This window comes from Trichoderma camerunense (assembly GCF_050948025.1).
Source record: "Trichoderma camerunense strain CBS 138272 chromosome Unknown V8C40scaffold_13, whole genome shotgun sequence".
Classification (NCBI taxonomy): domain Eukaryota; kingdom Fungi; phylum Ascomycota; class Sordariomycetes; order Hypocreales; family Hypocreaceae; genus Trichoderma; species Trichoderma camerunense.
Genome location: NW_028145357.1, coordinates 599833 through 611386, shown reverse-complemented (window position 1 = coordinate 611386; position 11554 = coordinate 599833). Strand labels below are relative to the sequence as shown.

At 47.7% G+C, this 11554-nt stretch overlaps 5 protein-coding genes across 5 annotated transcripts; 3 read left to right on the top strand and 2 right to left on the bottom strand.

Moving 5' to 3' along the window:
• Positions 1–1596: 1596 nt before the first annotated feature.
• V8C40DRAFT_250335 (Gfo/Idh/MocA family protein) lies at positions 1597–3177 on the top strand. Its single transcript, XM_083216950.1, has one exon. The coding sequence runs from the start codon at positions 1840–1842 to the stop codon at positions 2836–2838; it is 999 nt and encodes a 332-aa protein (XP_083071251.1). The 5' UTR covers positions 1597–1839; the 3' UTR covers positions 2839–3177.
• Positions 3052–5625, bottom strand: V8C40DRAFT_53934 (gamma-glutamyltransferase). Its single transcript, XM_083223102.1, has 2 exons — positions 4649–5625; positions 3052–4582 (listed from the first exon to the last, which is right to left on the bottom strand). Exons 1-2 carry the CDS (start codon positions 5047–5049, stop codon positions 3265–3267), a joined length of 1719 nt encoding a protein of 572 aa, XP_083071250.1. The 5' UTR covers positions 5050–5625; the 3' UTR covers positions 3052–3264.
• V8C40DRAFT_250330 (pyridoxal phosphate-dependent transferase) lies at positions 5605–8025 on the bottom strand. Its single transcript, XM_083216949.1, has 2 exons — positions 6170–8025; positions 5605–6100 (listed from the first exon to the last, which is right to left on the bottom strand). Exon 1 carries the CDS (start codon positions 7487–7489, stop codon positions 6203–6205), a length of 1287 nt encoding a protein of 428 aa, XP_083071249.1. The 5' UTR covers positions 7490–8025; the 3' UTR covers positions 5605–6100; positions 6170–6202.
• A 730-nt stretch (positions 8026–8755) lies between these two features.
• On the top strand, positions 8756–9945 carry V8C40DRAFT_280732 (NAD-dependent epimerase/dehydratase family protein). Its single transcript, XM_083221447.1, has one exon. The coding sequence runs from the start codon at positions 8855–8857 to the stop codon at positions 9824–9826; it is 972 nt and encodes a 323-aa protein (XP_083071248.1). The 5' UTR covers positions 8756–8854; the 3' UTR covers positions 9827–9945.
• Positions 9946–10423: 478 nt separating this feature from the next.
• On the top strand, positions 10424–11521 carry V8C40DRAFT_250325 (ribosome biosynthesis protein NIP7). Its single transcript, XM_083216948.1, has 2 exons — positions 10424–10735; positions 10799–11521. The coding sequence occupies exons 1-2, from the start codon at positions 10519–10521 to the stop codon at positions 11137–11139; spliced, it is 558 nt and encodes a 185-aa protein (XP_083071247.1). The 5' UTR covers positions 10424–10518; the 3' UTR covers positions 11140–11521.
• The last annotated feature ends 33 nt before the right edge of the window (positions 11522–11554 follow it).

The window sequence follows — 11554 nt, the reverse complement described above, 5'->3', positions numbered from 1 at the left end:
TGCTACTATCACTACTTTCTGCTACTATCACTACTTTCTGCTACTATCACTACTTTCTGCTACTATCACTACTTTCTGCTACTATCACTACTTTCTGCTACTATCACTACTTTCTACTACTATTTACTACTATAAATATATTCTTTTAGTATTTAAGATTATTCTTTAGTCCGTGTAGCTTTTATGTAACACATGGGATGCTGGATAATAAACTTAGGTAGCTGAATAACCGCTCCCCTTTGCGGCCATCGTGCCTTCCTCAGTAAGTAGAGGCGGGGAAATGAGAATATATCATGTAGTCAATTCAAGAGATTGTAAAAGTGCCATGAACATCGTCCAATTGGTTCCAAATGTTGTCAAATTCTTTTCAAATCGAGGAACATGGCTCCGACTCGTCACAGCGCGAGACTGAACCCAGTCGTTCATCGTTCAGCCATTGGTCGACATTCGAGACGATCGCATACCGGCCGACACCGAAGGCCTCCATCCCGAGCGAGAACAAGTCACACCAGATATTGTGCCGGCGATTCCAGATCGTGAGATACAAGATGACAGTGGAATTGCCCTCTCTCCACCCCGATACCGACGTCGCAGCGCGAGATTAAACCCTATAAACCAGCCATTAGTCGACGTCCGAGACAGCGGTATAACCGCCAGATCCAAACCAGTTCGATCCAAGCGAGAATAGATTACTCCAGATATTTCGCGAGTAATCCCTGATAGCGATGCAGAAGATGACGACGGACTTGTTTTCTCACCACCCCGGAAACGCCGCTATAGCGCGAGACAAGACGTCGTCGATGAGCCAATGGCAGACACTCGAGACAACCGCACGATCGCCAAATCCAAACCATTCCGATCCGAGCGAGAACGGATTATATCAGATACTACATAGGTGATTCCAGAAAGTGATATAGAAGATGACAGTGGAATTGTTTTCTCTCCACCCCGAAAGCGACGTCGCAGCGAGAGACTAAACCCTATCGATCAACGATTGATCGATACCCGAGACGATGGTAGAACCGGGTAAATCACCCCACGAAAGCAGCAATCGATTGACCAAGGTGTTACACCGCCAGATGATATATTGAATGATCCGAGCCATATTGAGGGCGGCGAAGAGCATAAAGACGACGGCGAAACTGTACCACCGCCACTACGTAAACGACGTCGAAGTGCTCGACTGGACCTCGTTGTTGAACCGTCAATTCATGATGAACACGATAACATTACCGCTGATACCGACCGACAACTATTGGACGAAGACGCGGCAACTCCAGCTTTTTATAATCCTACAGGTGCGGAGGATAGTAACGACATTATCCGCTCTGAGACAGTTTCTACTCCAAACGTTTTTAGTCAGATGGCTAAGGATCCCGGGGTTTCTGAAGATATTCTGAACGATGGTATATCTTGGGTAGAAATGTTTTTTTAAAATTTCTCCCATGACAGCCGAAATAAGAGAAGATGTGGAAGGTTTTCTTTTGAAGTTACAAGAAAAGACTTGGCCGGAGTCTGTAATTAGTCTTACTGCGTTTAGGGATCACGCTTCACCCATAATCTCATTTATTACAACCAATTTGGCCCCAGGACTCCGCAATAGTCTATCGGCTCCCATCGGCGAATCCGGCGGCCGCCGTGCTCCGCAAGAGAAAAATCTCCATCCATCTCATTAGTGCGTCCGCTTTTAAGCTTGAAAATTGGCATCAAGCCGCGGCTTACTACTGTTCTTGGCCGTTAAAAACTATACATTCATTTCACGTTATTCGACCCCTTTCCCCTCCAATTCACTCTTTTTTCGACTCAATTATAAGAATCAAGAAGAATAACAAGTTCAAAATGTTGCGCTGGGGAATTCTTGGTACCAGTTTCATCTCCGACACGGTGGTCAAGTCGATCCTCGCCAGCCCTGGTTCACGCATCACGGCCGTCTTTGGACGCAATGAGGCCCGTCTCGACGCTTTTGCTGCAAAGTACAACATCGCCACCAAATATCAGGACCTGGAAGCTCTAATTGACGATGCCGAGGTCGATGTCGTCTATGTTGGCTTGCCTAGCCATATGCACTCTTCTGCTGTGATTGCTGCCGCGAAGAGGGGTAAGGCCATTCTCTCGGAGAAGTCTCTCGCAACAACCATGGAAGACTCGCATGCTATGATTGCAGCTGTCAAGGACGCAAACGTTTTCTTCCTCGAGGGACTCATGTATCTCTCTCACCCTTTGATGGAGAAGGTTGCCTCCATTGTGCGATCTGGTGTTCTTGGCTCGATCAAGGGCATGTCAGGCTACTACGCCGCCAACATCTGGAAGAAGGCCAATCCTCTGGGCATGGGCACCATTTACAATTTGGGATGCTACCCAGTTTCCCTTGTACACTTCATCATGGAGACGGCGTTTGGACCTGAGGCGTTTGAGAAGAGACAGCTTACTGGTATGGGCAACCTGTCCAACGAGGGCAGTCTGCATGCTCGTGACGCTTCTCTGAATGTTCGATTCGACAATGGCGTCTTGGCCACTATTCAGTCAACCGATAGCTTTGGCAACGACTTCTCCTTTTCTATTCAGGGTGACAAGGGTGTTTTACGATTCAAGACAAACCCCTGGCTCCCACTGGCGGGCGACAACATTATCGAGATTAAAACTTATGGTGGAGCGACAGAAGAGATTGTTGTCTCAGCCCAGATGGATGCTTTTGGGCACCAGGTGAAGCGTGTGGAGGACTGCATCGCACAGGGTCTCAAGGAGGCCCCAAGACCATCACCTAGCTGGACTAACTCTGTTTCAATCATGGATCTGCTCACCTCGTGGGAGAATGACATTAAAAAGCGAGCGAACTAGACGATGTTTTTGGAAATGCGTTGAAAGCTGGCTAGAATTCGACAAAGTTGAGCAGTCAGTCACTGCACATAGCGCTGCATTATCTACAATATACCAATAAAAGCCCTTATTTATAACGAGTTTGAAATGCATTTTCAGCAAGCATTGAAAAATTGGATACATTTCAGGCGTTTCTTTTAGTGATTGGGAGAAACTGATGACACTATCGTCTCATACGTCGCCATCAGCAACCAGTGCTACAATATTAGTAGGAAGTGATTAAATAGCTGCTTCTGGGGTGAAGAATATGGTCTTTTTAAAAGAATATACATGCAATATATTTACTATTATGTATTTGGGGAGATAACTGTCGTCCTGCTAGGCCACTCACTTGCGAGGAACCAAATGCACCACTCACTCAACCTTGCATACATCATTGAGTTGCATTTAAATGGCAAATCCACCAGAAGTCACTTGTCTAGGTTCTCCAGCTGCCTCAAACGTACCGTTCGGTAGCAGTCTTACGGCTTGTGCGGCACTCTGTCCCGGTGCAACCCAAGTAACATTGTGACCAAGCGACTTCATAAAAGCCACCGTGCGATTGTCGTACGCATACTCAAAGCTGGTCTGATCTGGAACAAGCTGATCATGCAAACGTGGGCTTGCTAGTGCTTCATGGGTGGTCATGTTGGAATCCAGAACGTGAATCGTGTTCTGAATGTTGGCTGTGATAATGCGGCTACCACCTGCAGCACCGAGAGCGAGATAAAGCTTTCCATCTGCCGTCTCCGCTATAATGGGAGAAATAGAAGACAAAGGCCGCTTTCCTGGGCGAATATAGTTGGCTGGGCTGGGAATGTAGCCAAAACTGTTGCTAACTCCCGGAATACTAAAGTCGTTCATTTCGTTGTTCATGATGACTCCAGTCTCTGGGACAATCAGCGTTGAACCAAAGAGCAAGTTGATTGTTGTAGTCATCGAGACAGCCATTCCACTGGCATCTGCAGCAACAATATGTGAAGTTCCAGGAGTTTCAAGAGACTCCAAGCCTTTGGGATCATAGTACGAGACGTTTTGAGTCTTGAAGTCTGAGATTTTGGAGCGAATCTCAGCTCCAGTTGCAGGAGCAATCATCTCTTTTGAGTACTTGTCAAGACCTTCAACAAAAGATGGGTCTCCAAGTTCGGTGCGCTGGCCGTACGCAAATCGAATGGCTTCATCCAGTCGATGCGTCGTCAGATTCACCTGGTCAGGATGGCCAAAATTTTCATAACCACTAACGGTGTTGAGAGCGCTGAGTACAACGGCACCACTTGACGGAGCACTTGTGCTCGTGAGCTTGTAACCGCGATAGTTGATCTGCAGGGGTTCCCTGATAGCAACGGTATAGTTCTTCAGATCCTCCAGCGTCATGATTCCGCCCGCTGCTTTCAAGGCGCGAATTGTAGCATTTGCAATAGGACCAGTGTAAAACGCATCAGCACCGTGATGAGCTATTGATTCGAGGCAATCGGCATAACGCTTTCGAGTCATGGTCTCGCCCAGCCGGACAAGGCGTCCCTTAGGAGCAAAGTCGATGGCCCATGCTGGGTCTTCTGTGAGAAAGTTGTTAGGTGATGTCGACTTGATAGTGCTGATCAAGTCCTCTGTCACTTTAAATCCGTTTCTAGCAACTTCGATTGAGGGCTTGATGACATGAGCCCATGGCAGAGCGCCGTACTTGTTGTGGATATATTCTGTCCCTCGAAGCTCGCCAGGAACGCCGCTATAGAGATGTTAGTCAGTCATTCATGCTAATCTTCAAGAACATGCCGCTTAATTGCGAGATTACCTTGCGAGGCCACTATAAATACTCAGATTCTCGTCATCGTTGTACATATCTTGAGTGGCTGCAGCCGGGGCTGTCTCACGCAAATCGACAAACTCGTATTTGCCATCGCTCGTCCTCAGCAGCAAGAAGCCACCACCACCAATGCCACTGTGATACATTCCAATGACACCGACACAAAATACTGTGCCCACGAGTGCGTCAACAGCATTTCCTCCGTCTTTGAGCAGCTGAATACCGATCTCACTGCATACCGTGCTTTGTGACGCTACGGCACCCTGCTTGGGAATATGAACACCGGGAGGCGTGCTGCATGGCGGTGTCGGGGACGCTTTGCTATAAGGCAGCACCGACAACAGGAGCGCCAGCGGTTTTATAACCGATCTCAGACGGAGTTGGGTCATTTTGCGTCAAAGTTCAAGGAACCCAGATATGCCGTATGAAAGAGAGCGCTCGTCAATTCTTCCAGGAAGAGAATCAAGCCAGCCTTATATACTCTGATCTCTGCCAACCCCTCCCTTCATCCTTCTCGTCCGTGCAACACACCACATCCTTCAGAGTCAATGCCGAGTTGTTGTTGGTCAACTCGCCGATTCACTAGATAGACACTATTAGCCCAGACATGTAATGGGATAACGGTGGAGGCGTGACTAAAGATGCCTATCAATTCTTGCAAGGGGTATCGAGAAACGGCGCTCGAAATATGTTGACTATGCGGGGGAATTGAAGCAAGGATGCTGCCGAGATTAGAAAATGCGCACTCTGGTTCTTCAAATGGAGGAGAAGTATAGTCCCCATGAAGGCTAGAGCCCATGGAAGCCGCGAGTCAAGAAGAGCCTGTTGTTCATGACGTCTGGATCATCCATATGCATTCTTATCTTGGCCTTCCTGTCTGAGCTAGAGCAGATAAAGCTCGGGTGGTCGGGGTTGCAGTCCGATTGCTAATGAGATCGGCTCGAAGAAATTACCCAACTCAACATCGCACTCCAGTCACCAGTTTGACTATCCGTAGAAACTTTTTGACATGTTCCATACGTTGTTCCTGCAGCTCAACTAAGGTTCAGTGAATATCAGCATATAAACTCAACTTCCTACTATCGGGCCTCATCTACCGTAAGCCACACCTTAACTGCCGCCCTTGTCTCTCTTTCCCACACCTTCGAAGCTTACAGAGGGCGCGAGTTACGGGTCTTGATTTGACATCCCCCACTTTCCCCTCACAGAAGTTCACGGCTTGCAAATCCACTATACCAAAACAGCCTGCTCTTTATCATGACTTACATTTTCTGAGAGAAGAGTTACTAAATGTCCCCCAGCTCAAGCTAAATTGACCAGAGTCGGCCGACCATGGGGCACAAGGATAATAACCAAAAGCCAAAGTGCAACTTGTTGGCCAATCCATGGTGCCGAAATCGGTGATTTCACACAGATAGTCACGGATTAATTGAGGAATAGGTTCGAATGAAGTCCCACACAATTTGTCACTCAAAACATTATTCATTAACTCTTTTCGCTCCTTAAAAGTTTCCTGAATCCCATGTTCACCCTTGGAACCAATCATAGCTCAGCCAGCGCTTTGCTTACTCTCTTCAGGCCTTCCTGCAGATAGTATCCTGGATGCGAAAACACAATTCGGAACCAGCCGGGTTCTTCTGAGCCAAACGCTGTCCCAGACGCCAAAAATATCTTGTGCTTAAGCAGTGCAGTGGCTATCGTCTTGTTCAAGTCGTCCGTCTCAGCATTGGGATGCAGTGACTTATATTTACTTCCCAAGTCCACCCACAGGAAGAAAGCAGCGTTAACACCGTGTCGATAGGCGATGTTGTTCTCCTTGGCCCAGAACGTCACTGCCCTGTACTGCTCCGCAAGCCTTCTCCTATTCTCAGCAATGTACGCCTCAACCCAAGCATCATCCTCAAGAATGTTAGCCGTGACATGATCTGAGACGGATGACACGGAGCTATAGAGGTTGACGGGAATCAGCGCAGCGTGCAATGACGGGTTGGCCTGTGAGATGAGGGCGCCCACTCGAATGCCGTTGGCCCCGAAATCCTTGGACATGCCCCAGATGACATGGACCCGAGAAGGATCGATGATACCCGCGGGATCGATGCTGAGGCAAGATGTGAACGGCTGAACTGGAACGTCGGTATCGACTGTGTTGTCCCAAACGGACAGGGCATAAATCTCGTCGCTGATGAAGTGGATCTGGTACTTCTCGCAGAGTTTCAGAAGCCCGATGATAGTATCTCGGCTATAGCAGCGCCCAAGAGGGTTGTGAGGGTTGCAAAGGACTAAGCCAGCCACTTTCGTTCCACTGGCCTCTGCTTGTTTCAGCGCCTCTTCATACTTGGCGACTGCGTTTTCGCCCAAAGGATCGACATCATGAAAAGGCACTCGAACAACCTTTGCGCCTGTTCGTGCAGACAAGTCCTCGATAAAGGTGCCGTAATATGGTTGTCCTAGGAGAAATCCATCCCCAGGATTGGCAAATGCCCATGAAAGATGCTCAATCACAGAGCTGCATCCATTTGTGACAGAGATGTGGGCGGGAACAATTGGCGTTACAGGCTTGAGGTGCTTGGTGAGAAATCGAGACATTGCCTTCTTTATATGGTTGGACCCTCCCGCACCATCGCCATAAGTAAATGCATGGTTGGACAACGTCAGATTGTCGTGGATGTGCTTTGAGAGAGTGTCATGCATCAGCCTGTTTTCGGCGACGCCCAGGCTGACAATTCCTGAGGGATTGGTCTCTTGATCCCATAAATCCAGCAAAACCTTCCATATCAGCAAATCTTGGCCGTGCTTTTCAGACTTTGTGGCTCGATCAGAGAGAGACATGGTGTTGAGTTGAGCTGTGAAAGTGGAGATGATGTAACAATTCTAGTGGGAAGACAAAGAGACTTTGAGACGGCGTTTCAGACACAAGAGAAATCTGATTAAAAAGTTGGAGAGAATTGAAGAATAATCACTGATGAAGAAACAGTTTAAATACTTTTTTCCTTCAAAGTTATCAATGCTCTAGATCACAGAGTTGTCAGAGGGCGCATTATTCACGCCCTTACTCTACAACTCAACAACGTCATTAAGCGAAGATAGAGCTTTACTAACAAACGAGACAAGCGACGTCCCCAATAGGCGCACAGGATCCGCGAGGCAATGCAAGCGACCGGCTTTTTAGACGACGCGAGTATGACTCAGACATTAATCACGGTGTCACGTGCGGCTGCCTGCGCTTGAGTTGCTTGTTTGGGAGTTTTCTTCTCATTCCTCGGGACGGTTGCCATTTCGTTGTAGTTTGCAATCAACCTTAAGTGTCTTCTTATCTCCCTACTATAAGTTGTGCAGGTCAATAAACGATTATGTAGTTTTCTTATAAGGGGATATTTTGGACATAGCCAATGCTCATACCGTAAGAGAATAGGTTAGAAGCCGACCTATCTGTGAAGGTGCAAACCTCACCTTCCGTGACTTGGTGAATTAATTTGTCTGAACGAATTAATTTATCAAACGCCCTATCGTGACATCTCACCATTGAGCTAATTGCGCACAAACGTCGTCATTGAAGTAGACATGAGTAACAAACATTCTTTGCGATTAGATGCAGGGTAGCTTGTGTGAGTGAGCTCTAGCTGCAACCTAGATTTGGGATGCACAGAAGCTGTAGCTGCTCGGTGTTATATCTCGCCATAAATTCGTACGACTACGGCTTTGGAACTGTCGGACCAGTTCATATACCGGAATTAAAGAGCCAGGCGTACAGCCAATATCCGTTTGTAAGTGCGTGTGTCCGACATTTCGGCTTTGGCGGACGATCTAATCCAGGAACGGCAACGCTGGCCTCCGGAGCTTCTCTCATTACTGACCACTAAATGGCTGAGAGGTCGCGGAGACCAGCGGGCAAACAATTACTGAATTGGGTAATCTAGTATTGTCGAGCTTCGGCGGCTTCAAGTCTTGTCTCCGAAAAGCGCCAAGGTCGTCACGGAGAGGCGATTTTACAAATGTCATCATAAACTGCTTGCAAAAGACATAGAATACAGGAATATATATATACCGTCGTTGATTCCAACTCTTCAAGATGGTTTCAATCACTCTCATCCGAAAGAAGCAAGCAACAATAAAACACATCAACTTACACCTCAACACGATCTCTTCAATCACATCCCACTTATAAACCACCTTTAAAAGAAACATCCAATCAAAATGACCAAAGTCCTTATCCTTGGCGCTACTGGTTATGTCGGCAAGCGACTAGCCGAGACTCTAGTTCGAAGCGGCCAGCACCAAGTATATGGCATTGCTCGATCTGAGGCCAAGGCCAAAACAATGGCTCTGGCAGAAGTCACGCCCATCATCTGCGCTGATCCAGTAAACGAGCCTGAAGCCTATATGAAGGCTGTCCGCGACTACCACATTGACGTTATCGTTGACATTGCCGGTGCCAATCAAGAGTCAGCCAAGTTCCTCAGCCATGCCAAGGAGATCAGCCAAGAGCGACTGAACAGCTATGCCGCTTCCGGCATTAAGGGCCCCAAGCTTGGATTCATCTATTGTTCGGGCACTTGGGTCCATGGATCCAGCGATAAGGCAGTCAACGATCTCAACATTGCCGGCCCTAGCGGTGTCACTTCTCCCAGAGCTCTTGTCGCATGGAGAGTTGGTCTTGAGAATTCCATCTTGGCATCTTTCGATGTCTTGGACGTTGCTGTCCTGAGGCCGGCATTGATCTATGGCTACGAGAATACTATTTGGACCTCTTTTATCCTCCCACTCCTTCAAGCAGCTCGAAGTGGCTCCTCGGAACCTGTAAACGTTCCTCTGCAAGCTGATGCCAGGCCGGCGCTCATTCATGTAGACGATGTGGCAACCGGCTTCCAAAAGGCGATTGAGAACCTGTCCCTGATCAACAGCGGCTCTGTGTACCCGGTATTCGATCTGCTCACTAGCCAGGAGTCCATGTCTGAGATCTTCAAAGCCATGGCCTCTGCTTGGGGTTACAAGGGAGAATGCAAGCTGGTTGGGGCTGGCGATAATTTGTTTGCCGAAGCCATGAGTACAACTCTGCGCGGATCTTCATCGCGCGCTAAACAGTTGCTTGGATGGGAGCCGACACGAACCAATGGATTTATTGCCGACATGGATTTGTATGCGGCTGCTTTTGCCTCTCAGCATTGATGATTTATGTGGATATGGTTGTGCGGATATATGAAGAGTGTTGAGAATATCATGATTACTGTTTGATCGTGTTGGGTAGCCTTAGAACTAGATCTGATGAGATTCGAGATAATATGCAGATTAAAAACAAAAAAAAGTATGATATATCTAAACTCGTGGTGAAGCCAAACGGTTGTGAATGCTGGACCAAGAAGCATCTACAAGCGCTGGTATTCTTGCTATTTTGGTGCACAGAGCGGATAGTTTGAAGCTCTCTTTCACCTCACAAACCCAACATGCGCCGGAAATAAAGAGAAGGCGTCTATTTACGTATATTATGCAATTTCATTCAATATAGACAATTCAATTTATTTATGCACTGAGCAGTACTCATAATATTCATTGAATGTGAAATCCAACTCGACGCTCATTGCCTCCAACATCTTCTCGTCCAATTACCTTATAGAGCATAGCGCCGATACCGTTTAGTGTCGAGGTTCCCACACCGCAAACCATGGGTGAAGAGGTACCTCTGCATCTAACTTTCTCTAGCCCCACAGCCAATTATCTACCTCTTATCGGAAATTTCTTATCGCTCGAAAAACTTCTGGAGCCAAACATTTTGTTCCTGGATCCAGCCTTTAAATCTTTGCCATTAATCGAACTTTACCAATCCTCGTCACCCGCATATCAAAAATACAAAAAAATCCACAATGCGTCCTCTCACCGAAGAAGAGACGCAGGCCGTCTTCAAGAAGCTCGCTGAATACACCGGCGCATCGCTCAAGAACATCATTGCGCCCCAAGAAGATGGCGATCGAAACGTCTTTCGCCTGTCGCAGAACCGAGTCTATCTTGTCCGCCTCTCCATGGCCAATCTGGCAACTTCAATTTCTCGTGACAATCTTCTCTCTCTAGGAACTTGCTTGGGTATGCGCTACTCTTCCTCCGATCTGTGTGTGGGCGCAAACTAATGTCGGATTCTATGAATAGGCAAATTCACAAAGTCTGGCAAATTTCGAATCCACATCACTGCCCTCCCCATCCTCGCCGAGCACGCGCGACACAAACTCTGGATTCGCCCCAACGGAGTCATGCCATTCCTCTACGGTGGAAACGTTGTCAAGGCGCACGTTGGTCGTTACTCAGAAGACTGCCCCGAGCACCAGGGCCTGGTTGTCTACACCATGGACGATGTTCCTCTGGGATTCGGAGTCAGCGCTCGCAGCACCGCGGAGAGCAGGAGACTCGACCCCACTGGAGTTGTTTGCTTCAGACAAGCCGACTGCGGCGAATACCTGCGCGACGAAGATACCCTGTTCCAGTCTGGTTAGAGGAGAGCCGGTACGGTCGAGAAGTGGGAAAAGCTGGGTCCATGGCATGACCTTTTTGCGGGCGTCGATGACAGTGCATTTCGGAGTTCAAGGGCGTTGGTGGCAGTGATACTTTACGAATTGGCATGGCGTTTAAAGAATGGGGAATGTTTGAAGAAGGATCTCTCGAGAGGGAGAGAAAAGTAGGCGAGGTATATGCAGTATATGCACAGAGTTGGCTATCTATTAGACGAAGCCGCGCATTATCTCAAGATGCTCCATGTCGTGAGAAACAGGCATGTGTTAGTTCTCTGATTCAATATCAGATACGAAGCGAGTCAGTCTAGTATCATGAAGCATCAAGATATACATCATCTAACCAAATAATATCATTTCTTCCCCAGCTCCCTCCACAAAATCTTTGTGACTGTATGAG

Bases quoted from the DNA above. Each gene is read 5' to 3' on its own strand.
- V8C40DRAFT_250325 (XM_083216948.1), top strand. From the start codon at position 10,519: ATGCGTCCTCTCACCGAAGAAGAGACGCAGGCCGTCTTCAAGAAGCTC. The intron at 10,736-10,798 runs GTATGCGCTACT...TTCTATGAATAG, and splicing joins CTCTCTAGGAACTTGCTTGG to GCAAATTCACAAAGTCTGGC.
- V8C40DRAFT_250330 (XM_083216949.1), bottom strand. From the start codon at position 7,489: ATGTCTCTCTCTGATCGAGCCACAAAGTCTGAAAAGCACGGCCAAGAT.
- V8C40DRAFT_280732 (XM_083221447.1), top strand. From the start codon at position 8,855: ATGACCAAAGTCCTTATCCTTGGCGCTACTGGTTATGTCGGCAAGCGA.
- V8C40DRAFT_53934 (XM_083223102.1), bottom strand. From the start codon at position 5,049: ATGACCCAACTCCGTCTGAGATCGGTTATAAAACCGCTGGCGCTCCTG. The intron at 4,583-4,648 runs GTAATCTCGCAA...ACATCTCTATAG, and splicing joins ATTTATAGTGGCCTCGCAAG to CGGCGTTCCTGGCGAGCTTC.
- V8C40DRAFT_250335 (XM_083216950.1), top strand. From the start codon at position 1,840: ATGTTGCGCTGGGGAATTCTTGGTACCAGTTTCATCTCCGACACGGTG.